Source organism: Malus domestica, chromosome 07, assembly GCF_042453785.1.
Source record: "Malus domestica chromosome 07, GDT2T_hap1".
Classification (NCBI taxonomy): Eukaryota; Viridiplantae; Streptophyta; class Magnoliopsida; order Rosales; family Rosaceae; genus Malus; species Malus domestica.
The window spans coordinates 33,363,897-33,380,482 of record NC_091667.1 but is presented as its reverse complement, the minus strand read 5'-3'; the positions used below and the strand labels follow the sequence as shown (position 1 = coordinate 33,380,482).

Here is a 16,586-nt window from a genome sequence, read left to right as displayed (position 1 = left end):
TTAGAGAGCTCCTTGTAATGCACTAATACATGATTACCACTGTTCATCATGGTCTTACCGACGCACGCCTCGTTGACTAAATGACGAGTTCGGATATAGTCGTTAGGGTTAGTCTAAGTGGTGAGTGAAAGTTGGGTAACATATTAGAATTAAGATAGGTTCAGGGTTCGATTGAGTTCAATGAAACAAAGAAAATGATTGGTTGAGATCCAATCCTTGAGTGTTAGTTTAAGTGGTGTCAAAAGTTAGTACCGGGTTAGAATTAACATATGTCTAGAGTCCGATCCCTCCAATGTAACAAAGAAAATGAATTGTCTAAATCAATTGACCTTTGTGACGAGAGAGAGTGGTGAAACTAATAGGAAGGTTTAATTGGTTAATCATGAAATTAACTATAGAAAATGTCAACTAAGTCACCTGGTTAAGCAGATTTTTTCAAGTGTAATGACCTGTTCAAACTAAAACTACATGTAAGACAAAGTAGACTCCTGCACTTTTTCTTAACCAAAAAACACTTCTTACAAATACAAACCATTGGCAGATGATTTAATCAAAACAACAAACAAAAACCACAGAACAAAACGCGCTTCATCATAATTGTAGAGAGAGAGAGAGAGAGAGAGAGAGAGATGCAGTCACCTTGTTTGAAAGAGTTCACAGAATTATGCCTCAGCGCCTGCTGGCCCAACCCCTTACATAAGCAGTCAGCGGAGCACCACCGCACCATATCCAACTCCGGAAGCACTTCTGCCGCTTGCCGCCGTGACTTTGCGGCCACGACTTCATCATCCATCTTCCCAAACACCGAGTTCACCAACCACGAGTCTCTCCCGTCATTGCAGGAGTCCTTCACAGACTTCACAAATGTTTATTCCAAATACCATGAAACTGAAGAAGTTGATCAAATAAGAGCTAAAGAGTACGCCCATCTCTCACAGTCAAACCACACCTGCCTTGATTATATTGGCATCGGCCTCTTCTCATCTTCCCAGATGCACAAGCACGAATCCTCTCCGCAAGTAAGCTCCGATTTCCCCTTCTTTAGTGTATCGTACAAGACAGGGAGTTTGAAGACGCAGCTGCTTCACGGCGGCCAAGAATCAGAGCTTGAATCTGCAATGAGTAACAGGATTATGGAGTTTCTGAATATATCAGCAAATGATTACAGCATGGTTTTCACCGCCAACAGAACATCGGCTTTTAAACTTGTGGCGGAATCTTACCCGTTCAAGACTTGTAGGAAGCTGCTGACAGTGTATGATTATGAGAGTGAGGCAGTGGAAGGGATGATTAACAACTCAGAAAAGAGAGGAGCCAAAGCCATGGCGGCGGAGTTTTCGTGGCCCAGGCTGAGGATTCAATCGGCAAAGTTGAGGAAGATGGTTGTTAGCAAGAGGAAGAAGAAAAAGAAAAGGGGGCTTTTTGTGTTCCCTGTACATTCTAGGATAACAGGCTCCAGATATCCTTATGTATGGATGACCATGGCGCAGGAGAACGGGTGGCATGTCTTGGTTGATGCTTGTGCATTAGGACCAAAAGATATGGACAGCTTCGGCCTCTCGCTCTTTCAACCCGATTTCCTCATTTCTTCTTTCTACAAGATTTGTGGGGAAAACCCTTCTGGCTTTGCATGCCTCTTTGTCAAGAAATCTGTTGTTTCAGTCCTAGAAGTTTCCACAAGTACAGGAATTGTAAATCTTGTCCCGGCAAAGCAATTGCTTCAAATAGCAGGGGATTCTTCTGGTACCGACACAGAGCTGGAGCAGATATGTAGACTTGGCATGCAGCTAGATGCATTAGGCACGGCAAGTTCTTTCTCCGGTCTGATATCCAATCATACAACTCAGGCAAGAAGATTGAAACAAGAACGCTCTGAGAGAGCTGAAGAAGCTGCAAACTGGGAAGAAATCGAAACGTCTTCAGAGTTTTGGAGATCAGAAAAACATGCCAATTTAATGAAGGATGAGAATTCCAGAAGCAGCGGTAATGGGGACCTAGAGGTTGTATGCAGGGGGCTGGATCTAGTGGATTCACTGGGGCTAATGATGATTACTAACAGGGCAAGGTACCTGATCAATTGGCTGGTGAGCTCATTGAAAAAGCTTAAGCATCCTAACAGCGAGGGAATTCCTCTGGTTAAAATCTATGGGCCAAAGATCAAATTCGACAGGGGACCAGCTCTGGCATTCAATGTATATGATTGGAAAGGAGAGAAGGTTGAGCCTATTCTCATACAGAAACTAGCTGACAGAAACAATATTTCTCTTAGCTATGGATTCTTACACAACATTTGGTTCTCGGATAAGTACACTGATGAGAAAGGGAGAATCCTAGAGAAAAGAGAAAGCGGAGTGAAGGGAACGGGTGCTAACAAGTTCAAGGCGAAATCTGATCTAGGAATTACCGTGGTTACAGCTGCACTCGGATTCTTGGCCAACTTTGGAGACGTATACAGGCTTTGGGCTTTTGTTGCACTGTTCCTGGATGCAGACTTTGTGGAGAAGGAGAGATGGAGATATACAGCTCTTAATCAGAAAACAGTTGAAGTGTAAGTAACATCTACACATTTTGTTTATTCTAATTGGTCTGCAAGTGTAGACATTTGCAGAAAACTGATGTATTCCTTCTTCCTCGGAAAGAGTTTCAGAACCTTCCAAATAATTCATTGGCTTGTTACGTGATCTCGTATTTTGTTACCTAAATCTTATCCTTGCAAAAATTCAAGTTTATTACAGAATACTCTAAAGCTCAAATCATCGAATACCCGCTCTGGGCCATTTCCTAAAGTATCAGAATTTATAACATAAAAATAGAGACAAATGAGAGTATATACCTATCTTATCAGGAATGGATGGGGAAAATCCCCTCAAGGTAGACTTGTTTAGCAAGGATGTTCAAAAACATATGGATATCGTCCTTTCGAGGGTGGCTGGTATCTCCAACTACAAATTCATGGGCCTTACCATCGACCTCTATAACACTCGACTCGGGGGACTTCTGTATTCCTTTCTTCTTCGTCAACTTCCTTACCCTTTTTACATCCACCCATCTTCTATTTATGGCATATATGTTTGATAGGAGCACATACGCCCCGCTATCTTGCGGCTTTTTCAGGAGACGGTCTAATATTTCTTGAGAGAGCTCAATGTCACCTTTGGCCTTGCAAGCACTTAGGAGAGCTCCCCATATCAGCACATCAGGTTCCATGGGCATAGTGTTTATCAACTCCCTAGCTTCACCCAGAAGTCCAGCCCTACAGAGCAGATCAACCATGCATCCATAGTGTTCTAACCTTGGGGAAAGAAAAGAATGTAAGGTTGGCTTATCATCTGATAAAAGGACCGACAGCCTTCGTCAACCAAACCAGAATGGCAGCAGGCAGTCAAAATGGCTAGAAATGTCACTGCATTCGGTCTAGTTCCAGACCGAGTCATTTCTTCAAAAGTTTTGAGCGCCTCATGCCCGTGTCCGTGCATTGCTAAACCACCTAACAATCCGTTCCATGTAGAGACATTCCCACAATGCAATCCGAAAGTCTGCAATGCCATAGGTGTACAGCCACACTTTGCATACTGTCAATAAGAGAGGTTCCAATATCGACATCCCATTTGATACCATTACGTTCAATATACTCATGCACCCATCTTCCATAATCAAGAGCCCCAAGACTGCCACAAGCCCAAAGCACACTTAGCAAGAATAATTTTATCAGGCTCAATGCCTAAACTTTGCATATCACGGAGCAATTCATTACATGTAGATTTTTTTTTTAAGTTGTTATGTATTATTCTTGTTTTTTTTTTTAATTTTATAGAGAAGAATTAGACGGAATTAGTTTTTTTTTTTTGTCAAAAGTCGTTTGTGAGGCACCAACTCCCTTCCAAAGGAGAAAGGACCATTGCACTCAGAAAATCCCCGCCTGGTTGTTATTTATTATTCCAAACTCATTATTTTCGTCTTTGTTGTTTTGAGGGTAGGAATTTCCTCACTTTTGTTTTGATCAAACATCATATATGATGTTAATTTTGTTAAAATGAATCCCTTGATTATTTTTCAAAAGAGTAAACTCGTCTTAATATTCCTACTCACAAACTTCGGTTATACTAGTCATTCATGTTCGCAAGAGCGTGGCCCAGTAGTAAAAGACGGATTACGTGACTTCTTTAAAATTAAAAACTGGAGGTCTCGGGTTTGAAACCCGTTGCTGGTGTAGAAGTCAGTGTGGAAGCCAGACTTGTGGCCAGAGAAAGGCTGAAATGCCTCTGTGAGTCTTTCCAGTTCCCGGAAGTAGTGAATAACCATAGCTTATCATCAGTTGTCTTTTTTTTTTTTTAAAGGAAAAAAGAAAAGCCTTCCGAATACAGGCAAAACCCCAAATCCAATCACTGCCAGGCCTTTTGAGCACACACATGTTAATGGGCCTTTAAGATGTAAACTGACCCGGCCTGTTTACCATGTCTTGGTGAGGATTGCCAACAAAACTACAATCAGAAGAACCCCTAATCAAGGGACACGTGTTACGATGGACAGCCTGGAATGATAAAACGATGGGCAGGGACCACCACGATCTATGAGGGGTCAGCAGTAAGAACAAAAGCAGCCGGACCCGAATTCCTATGGACACGTGGTCCGATCGCATGACCGCACTTCGTGGCCCACCTCAATTTTCTTTTGTTGACCCCCACAAAACTTGCACGTGTACAACTCAAATCTAAAGCGACTATTTAGAGCTTTCTAGTGATTAAATCTTTTGCATTATTTTTGTGTGCGGCTTCTGTAATCTTCATAGTAAATTGATGTGTTTCTATAGTCTCTATCATTAATTAATACGTATTAAGTTTATGATAAATTTTAGAATGATTAAATTTGTTAGAGTAATACTAAGAAGATTAGGGTTTGTTTGGTATTTTATTTGAAATTTTTTATCATTTCTCAAAACATTTCTTAAGAACATTTCTTGAAAATAATTTTCTTTAAGACTCAAAAACTTGATTGGTTTGCAATTTAAAATTTTTAAATCTTACGACTTAAACTAGATAAAGAGATCTAAAAAGAGAGGGTCGCAAAAAATGAAGAAAAATGAGAGAGTATGAAAGAAAGTAAGAGATGATTGAATGAAAGTGAAAGAAGAGGGAGGATCAGACAAGATAGAGACTAAGGAGTGAGACAAAAGAACCGAGATAATGAAGAGAACGGATTGAAAGAGTGACGAAAAAGGTAAAAGAAAAAAAAAGATAGATTTGGAGTGAGAGGGGAGGAGAGAGAAAAGAAATGATTGAATTTAAGTTTAAAAACTCTAAAAATCACTTTTTATGTTTTTAGATAATAGATTATTTTTTTAATTAGTTTTGAGTTCAATTTTTTAAAATAATTTTACCAAACAAGTTTGTAAGCCTAAAACTTGAAAATTGTTTATGAGTTTAAAAGGTTGGATTCAAGTAGAATACTAAACATATCCTTAAAGTTTCTGAATCAAGTTTACAAACTAATTATTATGGTTGTATATAATTAAATTATTAATTAACGTCCTTATTTCTCATTTATTACTTTTCTAATAAAATCATTGAGTAGTAGCCGCAAATCATAATTGTTGAATTTGCTTGAGACATTACATGTAGATTGTCGCAGAGTCTCCATTTATTTGATGAGAAATGCAAACTTTGAACCTAAGGCCACAAAGTAGAGGCAAAAGCCGAAGGATTTGATTAGTACAAACCAAAAGAGACAAAAGCAAAAACAGAAATGCTTTTGTGCATCTTACTATAAAGGCCTAAACCCTCTAAAAACCCTAGAAATTAGTTCACTCAAAACTCCGATTCAAGATTCCGAGTATGTCGTTTGTGCATTTGCAGCCTGCCCCATGAACTGAAGCTCCTTCTTATCATAAATCTCCAACGAAAAATCCCTCAGCATCTGAGTGGCGGAGCTCGGCGGAGCATCGGCGGCGGCTGCAGCACTGGTCCCCGAGGCCGAGTCCAAACTGTGTCCCAAACTAGAAGAGCAGGTCCCACCACCACCCGCGGCTGTGCCGCTCGACATCGAACCCGAAGAAGCCTGCAACTGCCCATCTCCGCCGCTAACACCACCAACTTGAACCCCAGGTTGGAATGCAGAGACGAAATCGGACATGGGTCTGGGTTGGAAATTGAAAATCGGCGCCGTGGAATCCGCCGTCGGAATAGCCCAGAGCTGAGGCTGGTTCTGAATCGCCCCGGAGTTCGGAAACATGAAGAAAGGCCCAGCCGCGCCGGTTGCTCCGACTTGCCACATAGGCACCAAGCCACCTCCACCGCCGCCGTACGTCATTGGTGCTATGGGTGCCAACCCACTAGGCAGAGAGTTCTGGTCGTGCGCGTCAATGAACTCACCCGTGGAACCTCTCATCTTCTTTCTCTTATTGGGTATTTCAGTAATTTCACCGTTGGGTCTGGCAGGGGAAGTAGTGGGTATCTTTAGAGTGCCGCCGACAGAGATGGCGATAGCGGGGACGGTACCTGAGCCGGTGGCTTGAATGATAGCAGGCTCGGCGTGCTCCAGTAGCCATCTTATGGTTTCGCCGTCGGACTTGTGGCCGAGTTCCCGGGTCAGTTGAAAAATCCTGGCTGCACACACGGCGGGCATTCGGATCCTCCGGCCCCGGCCCTCCACCTTCGTGTGGCGGTCCTTCGACGACCTCCTAGCCGGTTTCAGCGCCGTAGAAACGGGTACCGGAACAATCCCCATGGACAGAGATCCCTGCGGGTCTAAATGTTGAACTGGGTCCGTCAGCTCTTCCTTCATCGTCAGCGCCGTCGCCGGTGGGTCCGCCACTAATGGGCCAGACGCTGAGGTGGTGGTGTTGTTACTGTCGCCGCCGTGTTCAAGCTCGTTGCTTTCTTCAAGGCTCTGCCTTTGATTCGACTTCATCTTCTCCAAAAATCTGCCGGACTTCAAGAATCTCAGAAAAATTGAACAACCCAGAAAAAACCCAGATGGAAAAACACAAAATCAAGCTGAAAAAACGAGGAACTCAAAAGAATTTAAGAGCAGGAAAAATCTGGGTTAGCTGCAGAAACAGTGCAAGAACAGAGTACGATTTTTTTACTGGGATTTTAAATCTCTCTTCGTACTTTAGGATTAGATTGGATTAATGAACTAATTACGGAAAGAAAAATCAAATACTTGAACAATTATGAAACTGAAAAGGAACAGTAAAATGAAAGGTTGAGAGAGAGGAAACGAACCCTAGAGAGAGAGAATCAGAAGAGCCCCCACTTTTCCTCTTTTTTCTCCTTGCGAGCCCTACCACTGAGGGGGACCCCCCGAAATGCTTTATTTATCTATTTATAGGGGAAGGGAATCCAATCAACGGTTCTGGAATTTGCACACACATCATGACCCATGCAGATGCTGCCACGTTGTTGAGTCTTGTTTTGTGGGTTCCGTACCTTCAGATTAGGACTTACATGCATAGTCGCTTCATTTTGATGAAAAGGATCGTAGCAATCAGAACATGCCACGTGATCATCAAGAGCACTCATCACATGCTTTCCATATTCTGACCAATAAAAGTAGGATTTTATTCCCTCTGTTTTTTGCCCCTTCTCTTCTCTTTCTCATTCTATTTGAACGGTCACGGTTAAGCTATATTAACATTTTATATTAATTTTTTATAAAAAGAGAAAGACAAAATAGAAAATGTGAGAGGAGGAGATGAAAATGGATGAAAAGCGGAGGGAAGAGAATCCTAATCCTTTTATTTCCTTGTTTTGTTTTAAATTGCCTTAATATTTTAGAAAATCTAATGAAAATGACTTGAAAATTTTGAGTTTTAACGATAATAACAAAATAAAGGGTAAATTGAATAGTATCGAGTTTGACTTTTTAGTGTAAAAATGTGGTTTTTGTTAAAGTGAACAGTACTGCGGGCTTTTTGTTAAAACTCTCTAATATTACGTTCGGGTAATACTAGCGAAATTAAATTTACAAATTAAATAATATATCATTTATATGAATAAGAACGTTTATCAACGTGTAACTCATAAATCAATCATCAACTTTCATATCCTTTAGTTTTTAAAACTTTGTCTACAAATTTAATCTCTCTAACATTACTTTTTACAATCACACGAGGATTCGGCAAAAAGAAAATAATTTGCAAAAAAAGAAAAAAAATTTATGACCAAATCACTTGAAAAGTAAGGTAGAAAAAATACTTGTTATACGTCAGAATTTATTCCTAATGAGTGTCAATAAAAGTTTAAAGGCTAGTTTGAAAATATTCTTAAAATGACTAAAAAGCTTTTGATTCAATTGTTTTCGGGATTCAAAAGCACTTGAAGTGTTTTATGCAAAATTCACTTGCATTTTTACTACTGATAAGTTCCAAAATTATTTTTTATAAAAGTGCTTCCGTCATTTTAAATGTATTTCCAAACAAACTCTAAGAATCCGAATAGCATGTGGTTTGGTCATGCTCAAAAAAGCCAAAATTCGTTTAAGTCCACTCAGCTAATGTCTCGGTCTTGCCATGCTTCGATTTTTGTACTTGGATGCTCCTACTAATGTACCAAACATAAAGAGATGTGACCAATGAAGGTGAGTCAGATTAAAATATAAGGAAAATTAATAAAAAATGCTTGAAATTTTTGAATTTTAATGAAAATGACAAAATAAAGGGTAAAATGAATAGTACCATGATTGACTTTTTAGTGTAAAAATGTGATTTTTCATTAAAGTAAACAGTATCGGAAGCTTTTCATTAAAATTCCATAAAATCTAAGGATATGGTTTGTATGCGCATCCTTCCAGGCTGCCTGGACGGGCACAACCGTAAGTCCATTTTGCCTTTGATATGAACAAATGAGTTCGAAGTAAATTCACCCTATTTCTTGTTTTATTTTCTTTGCATTTACGATGAGTCGCAAGAAATTAATAAGAATGTTCCCTAGTTTCTATTTGTTTTATGGAAAAAATCCCTTTAGTAGGTTATGTATAATAATCTTGCAGTACTATGAACTTGTACATTATCCCCACTTTCTCACCAACCGCACGCATAAACTAACCATGATAGATATAAGCCAACAACAACATTATCAGACTTTTAACGATATTCAAATCTGAAATTTGCTTCTTTTGGAATAATCTTCGAGTTTAATCCATCCAACAAAACGTTGATCCTCCAACTCCAAGGACCAAGAACAGCAACTTAATTAGGTGGATATACTTGGTTTCAAAGCACACAGTACATGCCAAAAGCAGGGTCAAAGTTATACTACACATTATAATTCTGCAGATTGTTTCTCTATTGAGTAGCTTAAAAGTACGATCAATATGCATATAATAATATACATCAAACCCTGAAAATGTATATATACTTGTTATATATCGATCCCATCAAAATTTCTATCAGCACCTTCAAATCTAAACCCTAATTCCTATCTCAATTTGTCCCTGAGATAATGGCTGTGTTTGCACCAAAAACAATCTTCCTCTTTCATGCATTCATTTTACTGCTTTCAACTAGGGTTTCAGAATCAAAAGCAGCGCTCAGTGCTTACTACTACGGTCAAACGTGTCCACAAGCTGAGAGAATCATATTACAAGCGGTGTATAATGCTTCCATGCATGACCCTAAAGTCCCATCTAAGGATGTTCTTCCATGATTGTTTCATAAGGGTACAATCTCTCTCTCTCTCTCTCTCTCTCTCTCTCTAATATATACAAGTCCTTTTTTTTAGCAGGGCGCCCTTTCACTGTTCATGGAACAGGATAAAAATAATCTCAAGTTGTCTGTATGGTGACCATGTACTGCCTACATAACATCGCTTTATACAGTAGAGCTATAAAAAAAAAAGGCAAAAACACTAAATCATGGATATTCACTAGCTATGTGGTCAATACTTAGTAACTATATAAGCACTATGGGGTGCGTTTGTTGCGCCAGACTGTCTCGGACTAGACTAACTGCAGGGATTAAGCTGGACTGACTTAGACTAGACTAAGCTAGACTAACTTAATGAAGCGTTTGGTGCAGTGTCGGACTAAGAAGCAGGATAATGGATTTTTTTTTTTTTGAAACTATTGAAAATTAACATTAGCCAATTGACATTTTTAATTTACTTTTGCCTTTAAAAAACAAATATTATTATGTCATTCCATAAAAAACTATCTTCTACCATTGGAAGAAGAGAACCAACTCACAAACCAACCACATTTCTCAAACTTCTGGATTCCCCATTCTTTTGTCAATCTCTCTCTCTCTCTCACTCTTCACTTCCTCTCACAATCAACTACACCCACTTCAAATCCCATGGCAAGCTCATCCCACTCGCCACTAATAATCAACATCACCCACTTCACATCCCACGGCAAGCTGAAATTGTGCAGAGGCTTCGTCGGTTCGTCCTCTCGGTACCCATCGCCATGGACTTTGCTGCCTTTGTTTCTCACGCCTCGGAAATTTCTAGGAAGAGAGAAGAATTTTTATTGGGATTGTTGTTTTCGTTTTGCTTTTTTGTTTTGAATATGGGCATGGGTGGGTTGGGTTTCAAATTTGGGTTTAAGATCTGGGCATGGAGGCAAATGGGGTTGCAGAGAGGCATGCTTGTAGACGACACTGTTGCACACAACGCAAGCTCGGAGATGGGATTAGCAATCCCAAACGTTTTGAGGGGCCTCGCTAAGACCACGCAGTGAAGGACTTAGTCGGCACGAGTCCGACTTAGTCCCATTAAACTTTGTCCCGCTTGCACCAAACACTGGACTAGTAAGCCAGTCTAGTCCAGTGAAACTTAAGAAGGTCAAACAAACGGGGCCTAGTTGTACTATAGTATCCTACTCCGAGAACGGTGGAACGAGATCCCTGCTAAGAAGCTTGGTCTATATATTGTATAAAAGTTGTGTAGAATTAATCTATGTTGATCTAGGGATGCGATGCGTCGTTGCTACTAGACTCAACCGCAGGAAACCAAGCAGAGAAAGATGGCCCTCCCAATATCTCAGTCCGATCATTCTATGTGATAGACGATGCCAAAGCCAAGCTAGAAGCCGCATGTCCACACACCGTTTCTTGTGCTGATATCGTTGGCATTGCCGCAAGAGATGTAGTGATCATGGTATGTATGCACGCAATTTCCTAGCTACGTACATACTATCCGCTAATCTGAAAGTGTACAGCTAGTACTGTTATCGTTGCAGTATTTCTCATGTTGTGAGACAAATGCTTATATATAGAAGAACCTGACGTGCGTACATTCATTATTGTCATTCCGGAGGTCCGTTTTGGAATGTGCTAAAAGGAAGGAAAGACGGAGGGGTGTCGAAAGCTAATGAGACCATCAATTTACCAGCTCCAACATTCAATGTATCCCAATGGATTCAAAGCTTTGCTAAGAGAGGTTTAGGTGTTAAAGATTTGGTTGCTCTATCTGGTGGCCACACTCTAGGGTTCTCACATTGTTCTTCATTCGAATCCCGGCTTCGGAATTTTAGTTCAGTGCACGATGTCGACCCAACCATGAACAATGAATTTGCTCAGAAGCTAAGAAACAAATGCCCTAAACCAAACAGGGATACCACTGCCGGAGAGTTGTTCGATTCAACTTCCTCAACTTTTGATAACAATTACTACAAGCAATTGGTGGCAGGTAAGGGCGTGTTTGGATCTGATCAAGCGTTGTTTAGTGATTACAGGACTAGATGGATTGTTGAGTCGTTTGCCAAGGATCAAACTGTGTTCTTCAAGGAGTTTGCAGGTTCGATGGTAAATCTTGGAAATGTTGGGCTAATTGAGGATGGTGAAGTGAGACTGAATTGCCGTGTGGTGAATTGATTATGATCACGAAAGGGTAATTGATCAAAGATTTATATTTCTATTGTTTACAATTTGTTCCCGATTTAAATCTCCAATGTAACTTTGATCTTGTATTGAAAATAAAATTTATTTTCCTTATAGGTAAGTTGGTTTTTGCACATACGTTAACACGTCATGCACTTTTTTTTTTCTCTCCACACCCGTCTTTAATCATATTCGGGTTTTCTTTTTCGTTTGTTTTTTTTAATCTAATGATCATAAATAAAGAGAGATGGGTGAAAGAAAGAAAAAAAATGTATAATTATCATTTATATGATACATAAGGGCTCACAATGGACTTCGACGGATTTATATATTTTCATAGAAGGCATAATTACACTTGTTTTTTTTGAGAATTTTATGAATTTTATACAAACATCTATCTCATATCAAATTTGAATTTATGAAATTCTCAAATTAAATGAAGACTAGATGAAACTAGATTAAATGATTGCGTGTGTATAAAATATACTCTGTAAACGTACACATGTTATATCGTTTGGTTACTTAAATTAATGAAGACTGAATTGTCGTGAGTTGCCAATAGCACGAGAAAGACTTACATGGAATGGGTACGTGGAGTTCTTTGTTCAATAATGCATTGCCAAATGCAGGTTTTTCTACATGACAATGTGTTATTGAATCGGGATGTCAAGTGATAGTGAACTTGTTCCATGTAACTTGCTCTCCAATAGCATGATTGAAAAAAGAAATTACACGAGGCTTCCCACACGATCGAGTGCCCTTAAATATTAGAGGGAGATGCTGATAAACCACAAGTGTTTGTATTGTCAAGTCAATTGGTTGAATATATGAGTAAAGGGAAAACTTGTTCTATGTAATTTCAGAACAAACGGCGGCATCGGCATTCTCACGAAAGACGGAGTCAGTGTCGTAATGCCTTTTCAGTTCTGTTGACGATCCTGCCTCTTCCCCTTGAATAACATTCATCTGCCCAGAAGAAATTCTCAAAGTATTGGACTATAAAACTTCGAAGTAAATAATCAACTAACCTATGTAAAAGTTTTGGCAACATATATAACTTAGTTACTCATTACCATAGAGATCTCACGAATCCAGAGGCAACTATTCGATTCAGCGAAACATGGGAGGATCTATATAAAAGATATCAACTTGGAAAATAAGAATGTTTGAACACAGTGCAGTTTGTAGGCTCAACTCAGTTAACCATGAATGATGCCAACGTATTCCATTTATAGAGATTACAACGTATTCAGTTACAAGGAGATTTATGTCCTATATCAAAACATTTACAAGATAAACATATTACGTGTAGTATTCGCTTCATGTTTATCCAAACTCGACTTGCAGGTTTGAATGTTATACGCGGGAAATGGTGTTGCTGTTATCAAGTTTGGCTGACTGGATTGCTGATGTGGATTGGACTGCTGACATGGTTTATCACTAAACACACCGTACGTACCCTATTTACAGTTGTTCCGTTTGTTAGCACCTTTGCGGCCTGGTTAGCGGTTCCAAGATCTTCGATCCACACCAAGGACACAAGGAGTGCCAAATACCATATGGACTCTGGAACCTCAATTTCTTGGCCACATGTTACCGGAGCAGCAGCCATGCATCGTGAAGGCTGCTCACCCACGCTGGTCTCTTACAGCAATCAAATTTGCACTTAAGACTACAAGGTATGTCAAACAATCTACTCAGTAATTTCCAGAATTTCTTTACACACCATTATGTTTTCTCAATACATCGTACGTCGTGGACCCAAAAAAGCACGAAAATGAATCCCTTTCTCGCTTGCTCTGTTTAATGTTTCAACCATACGGGTGGGAGGACTCTGCCTTCCTTTTTCTGGCTTGCTCTGTTTTATGGGTTTGTGGCCCATTTAAATGGGCTGAGCCATTTGGCCAATTTCATTTCTTCATTTGGGCAAGAGATGGAAGTACGTGATTGACCTTGGTAGACAGCTGCCGATCCGAAACATACTTCCAGGCTTCCAGCCAATGTTTCTTTCTGGGTCTCACAAACACGTCCCTGTCTAGCTGCCAGCCTGAAACCCTAACTATTTTTATTTTATTTCCACACTAAAAATAAAAGATAATATAAAGATAATTTGGCCCATCACGTGACAGGGTCGTATCCAATCGGAAATCATGACGACAGGTTGCCGACGGCAGACGCGGCTGTCATTATACGACAATCTTTGACATTTTTCGCTTCAAGATATGAAGAAAAAAAAACTAATGAAAAGTTGCAAAAAAATTTAGTCTTAATGAGAATGACAAATGAAGGTGTAGTGAATGGTAACAAGAAAATGTAAAAATATGATTTTTTGTTAAAAATGATTAGTACCGGTAGTGTTTTGTTAAAACTCCCTATGAAAAATATCCTACATGTAAAGATTCCAATTGTTGATTACCAATGCACGTTTACAAAGCACGTGCTTTGTACAATGTGAAACTTTCTAAGCCAAAGCACGGTCTACCACCAATATCATCAATATTGTTACAATTTAATCACTTATTACTTGATGTTGAGTTTTATCACAAAAGACCTTGACAATATTAGGGGCAAATACTCTCATATATTAATTGTCCATTGTGAGATACTATTCTCCAACACGCCCTCTCACGAGTAACCCGACATAGGAACCGGTCAAGTCATTATACTGGAGCTAATGCAACTTTTTGAGAGCCCGATCATCACTCAGGTACTAGAAGCCAACGCAATTATTCGAGAGCCCAGTCATTTAATGTCCTTAAATTGGAGCTTCCGCAACTTTTCAAAAACCCAACTTAAAGAAGCAAATTTGAGCCCAATAACCAGACTCAAGACTTGTAAAGTAGCCAACTTTGATATGACGTGAAACTTTATAGGCCCAAGCGTGGTATTGCTCGTGGATCCTATGGCACCGTGATGTTGGAGATACTTTGATTTCTTTGAAGGCTTCAATTCCATTTCAATTATTTTTCTTTGTTGCAACTTTTTGATGATGTGCAGCATTTGTTTGCATACTTAAGTTTTTCATGTTTGAGACTTTAAAACATAGTTTAGTGGTCAATGATTTTCACAATTTACATTTTGTTGAGTTGGTAGACAGTAAGCCATCATTTATATTTGAGGTATTTGTCGATTTTTTTCCTGCACTTGTAAGAAGATGTCAATTTTCTTTATGAACATTAATTTTAATCAATTACCCTCCTGAACTTATATAATTAGTTAGTGCACGGCACATGACAATTTTCTAAGGGTAAAGAGTAATTTTATCTCTAATGTGGACAACATATTAGTTTTTTTCTTTCTTCTTCTCTTCTCACTTTTTGTTTGAATTTTATCTCTAATGTGGGCAAGTATGAATCATCTTCATGGTCTTGCTTTTTCGTCAACATATTGGGGTTGTGATGCCATTTCATTAGTATTCTTGTGACTTGATTCACATAACCGTCTTAGTTCACCTATTTTAAACTAACGATATTAGCTAAACTAAAGAGAAATGAGATAGTAATAATGTGATTCAAATTCTTATTTACCGAGAATTAAACCTAAAATCTCTCACTTATAAGTGAAGAAAAATACCACTATACTATAGTACAAACAAAATGACGAACACAATAAAAGATTACATGTAATTAATTAACCAAATAACAAATCACTTAACAACTCATGAGACATCTTTCCGGGGTGCAGGTTGCAAATCTTTTTCTTAATAATGCTACTAAAGAAATCATATCACTAGCTTTTTGAAGAAATCATTTGGCTAGCACTAGCTTTTTAAAGAAATCATTTGGCTAGGCTTTTTAGCTATATATGTGGCATATTTTCACCAATTTTATAGGGTTTTTTTTTCTTTGCTATTAATTATGGTGATCGACGATGATTTAGGGCTGATTTGGTATGACTGTGCTTTAAAAAAAAAACTGCTGTGAGAATAAGCGGCTGTGCTGTGAGAATAAGCGGCTGTGAAATAAATCAGTAGAGTGTTTGGTAAACTTTTTTGTAAAAGTGCTTTTGAAAAAAAAAAAGCAGTCTAATAGTGGGTCTTTTCATTAAAGAAGCACTATAACTCCGTGTGCTTTGAAAAAAAGCCAGTTTTCCAAAGCTGCAAATAGTAGCTTCAGCTTTTTCCTTTGATTTCAGCTTATTCTCACAGCAGCTTCCAAAATAAGCCATTTTTTTCAGTTTACCAAACACCTAAAACTCTCACAGCTTTTTTTCATGGGTGCTTTTTTTTTAAGCATCTCACTCCCAAACTAGGTCTTAGGCAAAGCTAGGATATGGTGAGAGGGAAGATTGAGATTAAAAGAAGGGATGTGCTATCCACATACTATATTTTACTTTTCACACACCTCTTGATAATTTATGTCTGTTAATCTTTTTCAATTCATTCGATCTGACGGCCGAAAATTAAAAAGGTGTGTGAGAAGTAAAATGGGATGTGTGGATATCACACACCTAAAAGAATTGAGAATGACACGAGCCCGCAAGTGACCTTCTCGAAACGTTATCTTGTTGTGATGTTCACGTATTAGGTTTGAAAATCTGCTACACATGACGGAACGTGTTAAGAATGAATCTCATATTGATAAGAAGAGGAACCTTGCATGGGCTACCCTCCATATTGCTAATTGATTTTAAGGAAAACTAATGAAAAATGTTTGAAAATTTTGAGTTTTAACTATAAGGATAAAATAAATGGTAAAATGAATAGTATCATAATTGATTTTTTAATGTAAAAATATGATTTTTCGTTAAAATAAACATTATTATGAGT

The 16,586-nt window shown here is 38.8% G+C and overlaps 2 protein-coding genes, 1 long non-coding RNA gene and 2 pseudogenes across 3 annotated transcripts; 2 read left to right on the top strand and 3 right to left on the bottom strand.

The window, feature by feature from the left end:
- Positions 1 to 552: 552 nt before the first annotated feature.
- LOC103439697 (pentatricopeptide repeat-containing protein At4g38010-like) lies at positions 553 to 3,734 on the bottom strand (annotated as a pseudogene).
- LOC103439696 (uncharacterized) lies at positions 630 to 2,681 on the top strand. The gene has a single exon (XM_008378285.4). It carries the CDS (start codon positions 630 to 632, stop codon positions 2,550 to 2,552), a length of 1,923 nt encoding a protein of 640 aa, XP_008376507.1. The 3' UTR covers positions 2,553 to 2,681.
- A 1,885-nt stretch (positions 3,735 to 5,619) lies between the features above and the next one.
- LOC103439698 (transcription factor TCP19-like) lies at positions 5,620 to 7,294 on the bottom strand. The gene is made up of 2 exons (XM_008378286.4): positions 7,224 to 7,294; positions 5,620 to 6,919 (listed from the first exon to the last, which is right to left on the bottom strand). Exon 2 carries the CDS (start codon positions 6,904 to 6,906, stop codon positions 5,818 to 5,820), a length of 1,089 nt encoding a protein of 362 aa, XP_008376508.1. The 5' UTR covers positions 6,907 to 6,919; positions 7,224 to 7,294; the 3' UTR covers positions 5,620 to 5,817.
- Positions 7,295 to 9,440: 2,146 nt separating this feature from the next.
- On the top strand, positions 9,441 to 11,812 carry LOC103440098 (peroxidase 66-like; annotated as a pseudogene).
- Positions 11,813 to 12,500: 688 nt separating this feature from the next.
- On the bottom strand, positions 12,501 to 13,007 carry LOC139197891 (uncharacterized). The gene is made up of 2 exons (XR_011583267.1): positions 12,892 to 13,007; positions 12,501 to 12,784 (listed from the first exon to the last, which is right to left on the bottom strand). It is a non-coding gene; the product is annotated as an uncharacterized lncRNA (long non-coding RNA).
- Positions 13,008 to 16,586: the final 3,579 nt, after the last annotated feature.